At 41.1% G+C, this 15,435-nt stretch overlaps 1 protein-coding gene across 1 annotated transcript; it reads left to right on the plus strand.

Annotated features, from left to right (window-relative positions):
* Positions 1–2,767: 2,767 nt before the first annotated feature.
* Positions 2,768–10,155, plus strand: tlx3b (T cell leukemia homeobox 3b). Its single transcript, XM_021591137.3, has 3 exons — positions 2,768–4,589; positions 7,179–7,416; positions 9,809–10,155. The coding sequence occupies exons 1-3, from the start codon at positions 4,148–4,150 to the stop codon at positions 10,020–10,022; spliced, it is 894 nt and encodes a 297-aa protein (XP_021446812.3). The 5' UTR covers positions 2,768–4,147; the 3' UTR covers positions 10,023–10,155.
* Positions 10,156–15,435: the final 5,280 nt, after the last annotated feature.

Consider the following 15,435-nt stretch of genomic DNA (forward strand, 5'->3'; position numbering starts at 1 on the left):
CTGTGTAACCATGGGTGCACGAGTGAGACATGTATTTTCCCTTCATAGTCTCAACATCTTTTGAAACCCACTGACTAATCGGGGATCAAACCGGATGGATTGACCTAAATAAATTAAAAAGCATGAAATCCATCCATCTTTCAAAAAACAAATAAAAGAATTGGTGCATTCAAGATGTTAGAATAGCCTAATTACTGCGATATGCATATGAGGGTGGCGTGCAAGACCGCCCCTGGCGCTGTTTTTATTGCGTGTGTCTGCCTTTATCAATTTTCTCCAAGCATGGGTAATGGGAAGACTGGCAGGTCGTGTAGCTAAAGCGCAGCAGACAAGTATGCAGAAAGACTACGCTGCTTTTGAATAATAAATGATGCGCTTTTATAGCGCCTCTAAAACGCCTGTGATGGTACAATATGAAAAGGCTATGATAAGTAATAGTGCATTTAGAAAGGATCTAGTATGTTTTTATTACAACGTTTTAAAAAGCACAGAACGAGGGAGACGGAGCGCGGGAAATGGGTTGAATGAGGTGGGGTTGGAGTGAGAGAGATATCAGTATGAATGCAATAAAAGGAATGGACGAAAAAAGAGCCGAAATTCCCTCCCAGAGAAATAACCTGCTTAATGAAAGTTTACCGTCTCTCGCTATTTTTCTGCGGCTCTCTTGTCTCCTCTTATGAAATATTAACTACGTTTGTATATAAAACTCTAAAGTTGAATGCCCTTTCTTAGGTTTCGGTTGACTTGGGTTTTCTTGTTGTTCTCTACCATATTATTTTATGGCCTTTAATGGAGCAGCTTTTCATTTAGTTTACATTGTGCGTCCTGTGTGTCTTCTGCTGTGTGCAGTCAAATTGTCAAATAGTACAGTTTACTGAGGGATTTGAGGTTAACGGCCGAGTATAGAGAATGTGGCATGTTTTCCCCTCCTATATAGAATGTGGCATGCTTTCCCCTCGTATATAGAATGTGGCATGCTCTACCCTCGTATATAGAATGTGGCATGCTTTCCCCTCCTATATAGAATGTGGCATGCTTTCCCCTCCTATATAGAATGTGGCATGCTTTCCCTTCGTATATAGAATGTGGCATGCTCTACCCTCGTATATAGAATGTGGCATGCTTTCCCCTCGTATATAGAATGTGGCATGCTTTCCCCTCGTATATAGAATGTGGCATGCTTTCCCCTCGTATATAGAATGTGGCATGCTTTCCCCTCGTATATAGAATGTGGCATGCTTTCCCCTCGTATACAGAATGTGGCATGCTTTCCCCTCGTATATAGAATGTGGCATGCTTTCCCCTAGTATATAGAATGTGGCATGCTTTCCCCTCGTATACAGAATGTGGCATGCTTTCCCCTCGCATATAGAATGTGGCATGCTTTCCCCTCGTATATAGAATGTGGCATGCTTTCCCCTCGTATATAGAATGTGGCATGCTTTCCCCTAGTATATAGAATGTGGCATGCTTTCCCCTCGTATACAGAATGTGGCATGCTTTCCCCTCGTATATAGAATGTGGCATGCTTTCCCCTCATATACAGAATGTGGCATGCTTTTCCCTCCTACATAGAATGTGGCATGCTTTTCCCTCCTACATAGAATGTGGCATGCTTTGCCCTTGTATATAGAATGTGGCATGCTTTCCCCTAGTATATAGAATGTGGCATGCTTTCCCCTCCTACATAGAATGTGGCATGCTTTTCCCTCCTATATAGAATGTGGCATGCTTTTCCCTCCTACATAGAATGTGGCATGCTTTTCCCTCCTATATAGAATGTGGCATGCTTTTCCCTCCTACATAGAATGTGGCATGCTTTTCCCTCTTCCTTCAGTTGTTCCCCCTATTTATTCCAAGGCATTTTCAATGCCCTACATAGAAGGAACCGACTAGGTGAAATATATGTTGGTGCCCTTGAGCAAGACCCTTAAATCCTAAATGCTCCTGTAAATCGCTATACATAATATATTCAACTAAAATTGGAGGTTTATGCAATATGCATTGGAAACAATAAATGGAAATTCTTAAAATATGCACATAAAGCAAGGGTCAGGGAGGGCTCTGGACTGGCCATGAAGGGTTATCCATGTCAACCACTAAACGCCACGGGTTGACATCAGCATTTACTAATAATCTTTAAAATATTAACTACTTCAAAGTAAACTGATTTTTCCTCGGCCAGCTCCAATCCCCTGAAGCTAATCAAACGCCGCGGCCAGGCCCAAGGAGCATAATCGCCGCGGCCAGGCCCAAGGAGCATAATCGCTTTTACTCGGCAGATTACAAGGAGCCACTTAGAGCCTATGTCAGCAGATCCGGTGTCCTGTGCTCCCCATTCAGTTGGCGCGTGGAGTGGAAATAAAGTGTCCCACTGCCACTCTTGACCAGACGCACAAAGTAAAGCCACGAAATCTCAAAAAACTAAACAAACATGAGCTTCATTTAAAATGAATTCGCATAACGAAGGAATCATTAGGATACATTGCAATATGGTTATATGAATTAAATAGACCAAACACCAGGCCTAATTCTAGCATATAGCCTAACCTAAAACATTGGCATAATAAACGGTTGCGATGCATGTGATTTTTAATAGTCTAGTTATTTTCAAACTAAAAGAAGCCATGGCTTTTACGCACAAAGCCATAGTCTACGTGCCTATTACTTTGTACATATCAGGGTTAATACAAGTTATAGGCTATCATATGCCTTCTTCATGCGTAGCCTGATATTTAGCATTGAAACGACAAGCCGCTTCGTTGGAGTGGAATTTAAACTTCATCAGCAGCCTATCAACAACTATAACCGATGCGTACATTGCCCAAATTCGACTTGCGAGCTCAAAGCTCAAATTCTCTGTTGATATATGAATCTGATCGAATCCCCGAGCTGACAAGGTAAAAATCTTTCGTTCTGCCCCTGAACAAGGCAGTTAACGCACTGTTCCTCGATAGGCCGTCATTGTAAATTATGGTTTGTTCTTAAATTAACTGACTTGCCTAGTTAAATAAATAAACAATTATCAAGATAACCACTGCCCCAGTGAAAAGCCAAAGCGCAAGGTCTGTAAATAAGTTAATTTAGCCTATGTTGTGTCCAATCCACGACTGGTGGCGAGTGATAATAAATTATGCAGCCCTCAGTTGCCTCTGTATCGATGCTTCTCAATTAAGCATAAGCCCGCATTCTTATTTTGCTTGCATTGACCATTCGGAATTGACCATTCGGAATTGACCATTCGGAATTGACCATCGTCACCATGCCACCACCACCATTTTTGTGTGTTTTTGTTTTTGTGTTTTTGTGATGCCAATATGATGCTTCCTTTATATGTTTGCTGGCATGAAAGCGTTTTGTTATTGTCATTTTGTGTAGGCTTCCACTTAATTGTAATTAATAGTCCTACCTTATTTTCGATCCAAAGCAAATGCATAACGTTTGTAAAATAAACCCATAACCTATCAAAACACAAAATAGGCTATGAACTTTTAAAGTAGAAACTCAAATTATACAAATCAGAATTTGGATAAACCACTCATGTAGAACTAGTCTAATTAGGAATGCATGCATAATCATGATGTAGTGTCATTAAATCTCCTTTTATAAACCGTGTTTATGATACACTATAACAACGCATCATTGAGAGTCGACTATACAGACAATAAAGATATTAATGAATCCGCTACAATGTGCCCCCTTTTAAGAAAGTATGTCACTTGGGAATGTTCTCTTAGATCGCAAATTGAGAAAATAAATTGAGAAAATTAAAGTTAATAGTTCAACCAATGATGTGGCGGAAAAGCTCATCCAACCAATAGGAAGAGGGAAAGAGGAAACATTATTGCGGCGGGGGTGTGGGCAGAGGACAATTGTCCCAAGCAGCGATTGCCCTGCACAGCAAAATCGACGTTTAAAACTTCTTCAAATTTCAGATGGACGGACCCTTCAGAGCCGCGAAGGATGGTGGAAAACTCGCTGCCAAAGAAGGCCATAGAAAGCATAATCCAAAACGAGCTTTAAAAGGGAAAGAGCTAGATGCTTAACCCAACATAAGCAATTTTTTACTTGTACACGTCGTTCCCTTTGCATCATCGGCTCTGACCGAGGACTGCATAAAGGGGCTGGAAAGGTTCTGGGAGCGAGAATGGAACGGGCGCCAAGCACAAGCCCCAGTGGCGTAAATCAGCCCCCACAACATGCCCAGCATGAACCTATTAGTTTCGGCATTGACCAGATTCTTAGTGGTACCGACCAGGAAGAATCACAGAATACATCCCGGAGTGGTTCGGATACTGGCAACTCCACAAGTGGAGGAGGTTACCACCTCGATAGTCCAACTGGAGCCAGTGCAGCGCCCTTCACTTCGCTTTCCGGTTCTTTTCATGGCCTTGCATCATCATACGAGGAATCAAGTGCATACGGAGTGAACTTGACTTTCACCCCAGGAGGGGTGATACGCGTCCCGGCGCACAGGCCGCTGGCCGCCGCAGTGCCTCCTTCTATAGCCAGCGCGGTACCAGGGCTAGGGAGCATCAGCTTCCCCTGGATGGAGAGCAGCCAAAGATTCGCAAAGGAAAGATTCGCAGGTAAACTATCTCCATTCAAAGTGTATCTTACTCCAGGAGTAGCTAGGCTTAATGTCTGGGAAAACGGTCATAAAAGCACATTGGCTAGTTGGGACATAGGTCAGTAGGTCGGCCTATTGACCAGGATGTGGTCATTTCCATTTTAAATCGGTAAATTCAGGGTTTTCGTATGCTAGCCTATTCTTTTTCAAAGATTAATTTTCATTTCACCCATGGAGTTGAAACGGAATGGAACTGTGCCACAAATAAAGTATACCGGACTCGTCTAATCAGTTCACCAGATGAACTTGCATTTTAGTCTAATTCTGAAACCTCTATTTTGAGGGAAAATATGTAGGCCTGGGCTACATGTTCACAGAAATAAAATCAACAATAGCATCATAAAAACAAATATTTGATGAAAAACAGATAGAAATAATTAAACATTTAATTATTCATCATATTATGTAATATTTCAAAGTAAGGTTTAACTCAAAGGATAAAGCCTCCACCTACATGTATATATTACCTCAATTACCTCGACTAACCGGCACATTGACTCTGTACCGGTACCCCCTGTATGTAGCCTCACTATTGTTATTTTACTGCTGCTCTGTAAGTATTTGTTACGTTTATTTTTTACTTATCTATTTTTTAATTAACCCTTATTTTTCTTAAAACTGCATTGCTGGTTAAGGGCTTGTAGGTAAGCATTTCACTGTAAGGTCTACTACACCTGTTGTATTCGGCGCATGTGACGAATACAATTTGATTTGATTTGACATAAAACAATAAAAATACTTTTAAATGTGGAGTAGGCCTGTAGAAATACTCGCCGAATTAGGGCTGTACCTCTACAAGCGGTACATTTGGCACAAGTTACAATACTTGCAATTTGCACCATTAAACTATGCTAAACACATAAGACACAACTTTCTTACAGGTTTACCACAAAATGTAACAAGCAAATATCAACTGATCGCAAATATCAAATTGCAACCAGTGTAATTCTAAGAAATAAACACACATTGTAGACTCGCATTGAACAATAATTATTTCGCTTCTATTTCGATTGATTAAATCTATAGGATTTAATGCGCTTTTATCGAAATTGCTACGATACATTGCACAAGTGTTTCAGACATCTTTATATTGGCTATTAGCTACACCGCAACTAAACCTAATTACTGAAGGAACAGTTTTGTGTGTGTGTGTGTCTGTGTGTGTCTGTGTGTGCGTGCGTGCGTGTATTTGTATTCATTAAGGATCACCATTAGCTCCAGCAGCTACTCTTTCTGGGGTGCAGCAACATTAAGGCAGTAATATACAATTTAAAATATTACATGACATTACATTTCATAACACTTTTCATAACACATTAAGCGTGTTCCCTCAGGCCACTGCTCTACTATCACATATCTACAATACAAAATCTCTGTGTAGGTGTGTGTAGAGTGCGTGTGTTAGCGTGTGTATGCGACTGTCTGTGCCTGTGTGTGTGTTTCTTCATAGTCCCCGTTATTAGTGTGCGTGTTTTGCTAAATAGGAAATATTACAATTATAAGTGTATTATTATTATATAATGGGGTATAGACTAACACAATGTGCATTTATTAATGAATTAATAAATGTGCTTTTTGGATTTCTGTTTATATTTTTTTTTACTAAATATTTACATGGACCATCTAGAGTAACTGAGAGTAGATGATTCTTATTAAGTTACAACTACTTATTATTTTCAACATAAATTAATTCTAAACACATAATTGGCCAATATGGTAGCCTACTGTTTGCCTTATCCGTTATTTTATTGTCAAGTTGTAATAACATAATCGGGACACTCCAAAAAATAAAAAGAGGAGAACCTCTTCATCTGAAACGTAAATGTTTCCCATTCTGTGTTCCAGTGGGTGGCCTGTAATATTTTTCAGCACCTTTGTCGACTTCTGGGGGGGAACTATGACGATGTAAAGTGTCATTAATATTGCAGGGGGGTTATATATGATTCTTTGTCCGCATTTTGTGACAAAAGCAAGAAGCTCTCCACACCAGAAATGAATTGTGAAAACATTCACCTCTTTTCATCGACATCCTCAGCATAATTAACTGTCAATGTATAGGCCTATAAATATTCAGAATATTACGCCACTGCTACAGCAATCTGTCTGCTACTATAAACTACTATAAAAACCCATTGTATAAGAGGAAATGAAAGATCTGGATTTTGAATTGTATTTAACTAACCATGGACTTAGACAGAATTTATCATTTTGTTTGAAAAAAAATAGATAATACTTAAAAATATGTTGAACATGGATTTTGTTTGGATTAGAATTAGAATAGCATTATCCAATGGGGAAAAATAGGCCTCTAAAGACCCATAAAACACTCAAACATTCCAGCTCTATGACAGAGAGGAGGGGGGTATATTAGTAGGTCAAACCAATGAGCTGTGAATTTATTTAGATTTTAGATCACATGTAGATATTGCAATGCGGAATGTAATGTCCTTCAACAAACTGAACACAACACAAGATCCTGTTAACCTGTGCATGACCTGCTCTCTTTGTTTGTTCAATGTCCCTTCCTCACACACCTACACACACATAGCTGCACTGACACCATTCACAGTGGCCCGGCGAATCGGTCACCCCTACCAGAACCGCACCCCTCCGAAGAGGAAGAAGCCGCGGACATCGTTCTCCCGGGTGCAGATCTGTGAGCTGGAGAAACGCTTCCACAGACAGAAGTACCTAGCCAGCGCTGAGCGGGCTGCTCTCGCCAAGACCCTCAAGATGACCGACGCACAGGTCAAGACCTGGTTCCAGAACCGCAGGACCAAGTGGAGGTGAGACACTGAGCTGGAGAAGGAGAGGGGAGGAAGAGAGATGAGGATGAGTTGTTTTCTGAGTGGTTTCTCTGGAGAAAGAGGACGATCTAGTCTGGGTTTACTCTCTGTCAGTGGCTAACACAACATCAGGTACCACTTTCTAATGTCAGTTTCCAATTTTGAGAATTATAGTTTGAATAAAACTGCAATATCACCAGTAACTTAGATTTCTAATACCCGTTATAGAGGTGTGCTAAGGCCCTAGATAACTGTTTATCAATTCTAATGGTGTAACCGCATTCCTCTTCCTCTTCTGAGGAGGAGTAGCGAGAAGGATCGGAGGACAAATGCGCAGCTTGGTAAGTGTCCATAACGTTTATTTAAAGACATAAACTGAACACTACAAAACAATAAATGTGAAACGAACGAAACCGAAACAGTCCCCTAAGTATTTTATTTTTAACCTTTATTTAGCAAGTCAGTTAAGAACAAATTCTTATTTTCAATGATGGCCTAGGAACAGTGGGTTAACTGCTTGTTCAGGGGCAGAACAACATATTTGTACCTTGTCAGCTCAGGGATTTGAACTTGCAAACTAGTCCAACACTCTAACCACTAGGCTACTCTGCCACCCTAATCAGAGACAACTAACCTCTGATTGAGAACCATACTAGGCCGAACACAGAAACCAAACATAGAAAAACAAACAGACTGCCCACCCCAACTCACGCCCTGACCATATAAACAAAGACAAAACAAAGGAACTAAGGTCAGAACATAGTGGAAGCTATAGGAAGTGCAATTTGAGTTCTAAGTCAATGGATACTGTAATGGCATTCAATAGAAAACTACAAAAATAAAAATAAATCCCACTTCCTGGATGGACTTTTTTGCCTGACATATCAGTTCTGTTATACTCACAGACATTATTTTAACAGTTTTGGAAACTTTAGTGTTTTCTATCCAAATCTACCAATTAGATGCACATCCTAACTTCTGGGCTTGAGTAGCAGGCACTTTACTTTGGGCACGCTTTTCATCCGGAAGTGAAAATAGTGCCCCCTACCCTAGTGAAGTTAAGAAGAATCCTAGAGTGTCAGCTAAAGTCTTACAGAAATCTCTGGTAACATGCTAACATCTCTGTTGACGAGTCTATGATGCGTAGAACAAGAATGGTGTTCATGGGAGGACATACAAAATACGCCTTCTGGAGTGGCCTAGTCAGAGTCCTGACCTCAACCCGATTGAAATGCTGTGGCATGACCTCAAGAAAGCAGTTCACACCAGACATCCCAAGAATATTTCTGAACTGAAACAGTTTTGTAAAGTGGAATGGTCCAAAATTCCTCCTGACCGTTGTGCAGGTCTGATCCGCAACTATAGAAAACGTTTGGTTGAGGTTTTTGCTGCCGAAGGAAGGTCAACCAGTTATTCAATTCAAGGGTTCATATACTTTTCCCACCCTGCACTGTGAATGTTTACACTGTGTGTTCAATAAAGACATGAAAATGTATACTTGCCTGTGTGTTATTAGTTTAAGCAGACTGTGTTTGTCTATTGTTGTGACCTAGATGAAGATCAGACAAATGTTATGACCAATTTATGCAGAAATCCAGGTATTTCCAAACGGTTCACATACTTTTTCTTGCCACTGTATCTGCATTATTATTTCTATTCGACAAAGAAAACCATAGGTTATATAGCCAACAAGTATAACTAGCCTATTTTATGGTAATATCATTATGAAACGTAGTTTAACATATCCTAACCTAGCATTTACGCTGTAGGCGTATTATGAAACAATTTGCCGCTAGATTTATTGTACTGAAAAACACCAACCATTCTTATATTTTTGGAAACAAGTGATTATTAATGCGATGATACTCTAGCCTAGTCCAGCTACTTTTCTGACACCAGGTTGCTGTTGGAACGTGTCAAAGGTCAAACAACAAATTATAAATTAGGCCTACCAATTTGATGTTTGCAAATTTACCTAAAAATAAGGATAACACCAATATGTTACATTTTTGATAGTGCTTTCTACAAAGTATAAAATATTAACTGAAAAGTTCTGTTACAAATATTATCTGCAAGATTGTCTGCAAGAGTGGCTCCATCTTGAGTGCAATCATGTGCAATCTGGTTTTGTTTGGCAACATTGGTTAGTGTCCTCTCTGGTTTCTCCCATGTGTCATTATGGCTCATGCCAGTGTGGTGTCTCTCCTGCTGTACTGTACCAACCATGTGATAGTTGCTGACAGGTGGTTGTCATCAGTGTCCCTATTCTGATATCTCTGGGAGCCTCACATTTTCTCTCTGTATAGCCAAGCCCTCTAACAGTGAATCTTAATAAGTGTCCTGTCTGCGTCTGTCCCTATCCTCTACCTACCCGCCCTGTCTTCGTTGCCAGGCGACAGACGGCCGAGGAGAGGGAAGCGGAGCGTCAGCAGGCCAATCGGCTGATTATCCAGCTGCAGCATGATGCCTTTCAGAAGTCCCTGAGCGGCTCAGTTCCATCCGATCCACTCTGCATCCACAACTCCTCCCTGTTCGCACTGCAGAACCTGCAGCCGTGGGCTTCTGAGGAAGCAGCAAAGATGGGCCGTGTCACCGCTCTAGTGTGACAGGGACAGGGTGGGGCCCTCTGGACATTACACAATCTCACTTGCCCAAAAGCTTACTGACTGATATCTAAGAAACTGCACCAAGGTGACTGACTGGTGAACAAAGTGAATTGAGTGATTTATTATTGTCCTTCCAGAACATAGCCAAAGTGAGTCTGAAGATGAAACAAAAACTCTGTAGTTTCCTACCCTGATATGATCTGGCCATACAGAACGTATGCTGCATGGGCCCTTGTGTCCGATAAGTCATGGGGTGGTAGCTTATGACCTGTGGCGATGTATGCGACACATACATGCGACACTGAGCCAGCCCCATAATTCCAAATGGACATATTGACTGACTGACGCAGCACAGATTGGAACATTTCTTCCTCCCACGTCCCATCTGTTCATTCACCACTAATTACACTACCAGCTCTGTGCCCTTGCATCTAAAAGCTGACCAGTCTGCTGAGAAAATTGATGGGAAATGGAGAGAGTGAGAATACACTAATATTTTGAGAAGATATAAACATTTGTTGTTGCATGGAATCAATCTAATCATCCTCTCCTTTTCCATCTTGAAATAAATCTAATTGTTTCCTCTCTGGCCTGCTAGTAAGAAGGATTTTTGTATTGGCGGACATAGGCAACACTGATCCTAGAAAGCCAATGAATGTAGGTACACGTACAGGCTTCAATTCCAATTTATTATCACTCTAAAACTCAATTAGGGGTAATGCAGTGGTTACATTTAAATAAGATGGGAAACTATAAAACCAGATATCTACAAGTGAGATTTTGTAGGATCGACTGCTTTCTGTTCTATTGGGGTAGTGTTTAGTTTTGTCTGGGCATCCAAAACTAGATAACCCATACCTTCTTAAACAGGATAGACCCGGAACACTAGCAATACATATACAGTGGGGAGAACAAGTATTTGATACACTGCCGATTTTGCAGGTTTTCCTACTTACAAAGCATGTAGAGGTCTGTAATTTTTATCATAGGTACACTTCAACTGTGAGAGACGGAATCTAAAACAAAAATCCAGAGAATGACATTGTATGATTTTTAAGTAATTAATTTGCATTTTATTGCATGACATCAGTATTTGATCACCGACCAACCAGTAAGAATTCCGTCTCTCACAGACCTGTTAGTTTTTCTTTAAGAAGCCCTCCTGTTCTCCACTCATTACCTGTATTAACTGCACCTGTTTGAACTCATTACCTGTATAAAAGACATCTGTCCACACACTCAATCAAACAGACTCCAACCTCTCCACAATGGCCAAGACCAGAGAGCTGTGTAAGGACATCAGGGATAAAATTGTAGACCTGCACAAGGCTGGGATGGGCTACAGGACAATAGGCAAGCAGCTTGGTGAGAAGGCAACAACTGTTGGTGCAATTATTAGAAAATGGAAGAAGTTCAAGATGACGGTCAATCACCCTCGGTCTGGGGCTCCATGCAAGATCTCACCTCGTGGGGCATCAATGATCACAAGGAAGGTGAGGGATCAGCCCAGAACTACACGGCAGGACCTGGTCAATGACCTGAAGAGAGCTGGGACCACAGTCTCAAAGAAAATCATTAGTAACACACTACGCCGTCATGGATTAAAATCCTGCAGCGCACGCAAGGTCCCCCTGCTCAAGCCAGCGCATGTCCAGACCCGTCTGAAGTTTGCCAATGACCATCTGGATGATCCAGAGGAGGAATGGGAGAAGGTCATGTGGTCTGATGAGACAAAAATAGAGCTTTTTGGTCTAAACTCCACTCGCCGTGTTTGGAGGAAGAAGAAGGATAAGTACAACCCCAAGAACACCATCCCAACTGTGAAGCATGGAGGTGGAAACATCATTCTTTGGGGATGCTTTTCTGCAAAGGGGACAGGACGACTGCACCGTATTGAGGGGAGGATGGATGGGGCCATGTATCGCGAGATCTTGGCCAACAACCTCCTTCCCTCAGTAAGAGCATTGAAGATGGGTCGTGGCTGAGTTTTCCAGCATGACAACGACCCGAAACACACAGCCAGGGCAACTAAGGAGTGGCTCCGTAAGAAGCATCTCAAGGTCCTGGAGTGGCCTAGCCAGTCTCCAGACCTGAACCCAATAGAAAATCTTTGGAGGGAGCTGAAAGTCTGTATTGCCCAGCGACAGCCCCAAAACCTGAAGGATCTAGAGAAGGTCTGTATGGAGGAGTGGGCCAAAATCCCTGCTGCAGTGTGTGCAAACCTGGTCAAGAACTACAGGAAACTTATGGTCTCTGTAATTGCAAACCAAGGTTTCTGTACCAAATATTAAGTTCTGCTTTTCTGATGTATCAAATAATTATGTCATGCAATAAAATGCAAATTAATTACTTAAAAATCATACAATGTGATTTTCTGGATTTTTGTTTTAGATTCCGTCTCTCACAGTTGAAGTGTACCTATGATAAAAAATTACAGACCTCTACAAGCTTTGTATGTAGGAATATCGGCAAAATCGGCAGTGTATCAAATACTTGTTCCCCCCACTGTATATATAAATATATATATTTAATTGAATGGTCAATACACAGCTCAAGGGCTATTTTAGAAGAATAACATGTGCCAGTGGGGCAAGAAGCAAACCAGTAAGAGGAAGCTGTTTCATTCATGTCAGGCTATACCCATTCACTGGGACGGGCATGAGGGTGGCATACTCGACCTGAGTCCTATGAGACATCTGGGAATGTTTGAGGCAGTGCAACAGATGGATGATAACAGGATGCCTCCCGATGTATTATACTTTGTATTTGATAAATATGTAAACAACTAACTAAAACCTAATGACAAAAAAGTATTATCTTGTTTTTGCTTTGAATCACTCTCTTTATTTTCCTGTGTTGTTCTATTGGTCTCCATAGCTACTGTGTTGTTTACATATACAATGTAATATCTGCACAACATGGTCATTACACTCAACTTCAATGCAAACTGAACTGCACCATAAAGATCCATATCACTAACGCTCTCTTGGACACAACACATTGACCAGGGCAGATTTTGCCTATTCGACAGATCTAAGGCACTTACAGGGGGTGAGGAGATCCACAGAGACCATAAAAAGACTCTCTCCATCAAAGTCCCTCTCCCTGAGTGCTGCTGACTCACATTCAGCTGACCTGAGGGAGATGGATAGGTCTGAGTGTGGTGTCCATTATGAATGTGATCCAAACAAAATTATAACATACAGTACCAGTCAAAGGTTTGGGCACACCTATTCAATCCAGGGTCTTTCTTTATTTTTACTATTTTCTACATTGAAGAATAATAGTAAAGACATAAAAACTATGAAATAATAAATATGGAATCATGTAGTTACCAAAAAAGTGTTAAACAAATCAAAATATATTTTATAGTAGAGACCCTTTGCCTTGATGACAACTTTGCACACTCTGACAGCAACATTCTCTCAACTATTCTCTTTGGGCTCCAAATTGGCACAGTGGTGTAAGGCACTTGCATCTCAGTGCAAGAGGAGTCACTACAGTACATGGTTCAAATCCAGGCAGCATCACATCCTGCCATGATTGGGAGTCCCATAGGACGGTGCACAATTGGCCCAGCGTTGCTGGGGTAGGCTGTCATTGTAAATAAGAATTTGTTCTTAACTGACTTGCCTAGTTAAATAAAGGTGAAAGTTAGTCACCTGGAATGCATTTCAATTAACAGGTGTACAGTGCCTTGCGAAAGTATTCGGCCCCCTTGAACTTTGCGACCTTTTGCCACATTTCAGGCTTCAAACATAAAGATATAAAACTGTATTTTTTTGTGAAGAATCAACAACAAGTGGGACACAATCATGAAGTGGAACGACATTTATTGGATATTTCAAACTTTTTTAACAAATCAAAAACTGAAAAATTGGGCGTGCAAAATTATTCAGCCCCTTTACTTTCAGTGCAGCAAACTCTCTCCAGAAGTTCAGTGAGGATCTCTGAATGATCCAATGTTGACCTAAATGACTAATGATGATAAATACAATCCACCTGTGTGTAATCAAGTCTCCGTATAAATGCACCTGCACTGTGATAGTCTCAGAGGTCCGTTAAAAGCGCAGAGAGCATCATGAAGAACAAGGAACACACCAGGCAGGTCCGAGATACTGTTGTGAAGAAGTTTAAAGCCGGATTTGGATACAAAAAGATTTCCCAAGCTTTAAACATCCCAAGGAGCACTGTGCAAGCGATGATATTGAAATGGAAGGAGTATCAGACCACTGCAAATCTACCAAGACCTGGCCGTCCCTCTAAACTTTCACCTCTTACAAGGAGAAGACTGATCAGAGATGCAGCCAAGAGGCCCATGATCACTCTGGATGAACTGCAGAGATCTACAGCTGAGGTGGGAGACTCTGTCTATAGGACAACAATCAGTCGTATATTGCACAAATCTGGCCTTTATGGAAGAGTGGCAAGAAGAAAGCCATTTCTTAAAGATATCCATAAAAAGTGTTGTTTAAAGTTTGCCACAAGCCACCTGGGAGACACACCAAACATGTGGAAGAAGGTGCTCTGGTCAGATGAAACCAAAATTGAACTTTTTGGCAACAATGCAAAACGTTATGTTTGGCGTAAAAGCAACACAGCTGAACACACCATCCCCACTGTCAAACATGGTGGTGGCAGCATCATGGTTTGGGCCTGCTTTTCTTCAGCAGGGACAGGGAAGATGGTTAAAATTGATGGGAAGATGGATGGAGCCAAATACAGGACCATTCTAGAAGAAAACCTGATGGAGTCTGCAAAAGACCTGAGACTGGGACGGAGATTTGTCTTCCAACAAGACAATGATCCAAAACATAAAGCAAAATCTACAATGGAATGGTTCAAAAATAAACATATCCAGGTGTTAGAATGGCCAAGTCAAAGTCCAGACCTGAATCCAACCGAGAATCTGTGGAAAGAACTGAAAACTGCTGTTCACAAATGCTCTCCATCCAACCTCACTGAGCTCGAGCTGTTTTGCAAGGAGGAATGGGAAAAAATGTCATTCTCTCAATGTGCAAAACTGATAGAGACATACCCCAAGCGACTTACAGCTGTAATCGCAGCAAAAGGTGGCGCTACAAAGTATTAACTTAAGGGGGCTGAATAATTTTGCACACCCAATTTTTCAGTTTTTGATTTGTTAAAAAAGTTTGAAATATCCAATAAATGTCGTTCCACTTCATGATTGTGTCCCACTTGTTGTTGATTCTTCACAAAAAAATACAGTTTTATATCTTTATGTTTGAAGCCTGAAATGTGGCAATAGGTCGCAAAGTTCAAGGGGGCCGAATACTTTCGCAAGGCACTGTACCTTTATAATTTGTGGAATTTCTTTCCTTCTTAATGTGTTTGAGCCAAGCAGTTGTGTTGTGATAAGGTAGGGATGGTATACAGAAGATAGCCCTATTTG

The sequence above is a fragment of the Oncorhynchus mykiss genome, chromosome 29 (genome assembly GCF_057628025.1).
Source record: "Oncorhynchus mykiss isolate SJ-2025 chromosome 29, ASM5762802v1, whole genome shotgun sequence".
Classification (NCBI taxonomy): Eukaryota; Metazoa; Chordata; class Actinopteri; order Salmoniformes; family Salmonidae; genus Oncorhynchus; species Oncorhynchus mykiss.

Coding starts and splice junctions, on each gene's coding strand:
- tlx3b (XM_021591137.3), top strand. CDS start 4,148: ATGGAACGGGCGCCAAGCACAAGCCCCAGTGGCGTAAATCAGCCCCCA. Junction 4,590..7,178: donor CGCAAAGGAAAGATTCGCAG/GTAAACTATCTC, acceptor ACACACACATAG/CTGCACTGACACCATTCACA. Junction 7,417..9,808: donor AACCGCAGGACCAAGTGGAG/GTGAGACACTGA, acceptor CTTCGTTGCCAG/GCGACAGACGGCCGAGGAGA.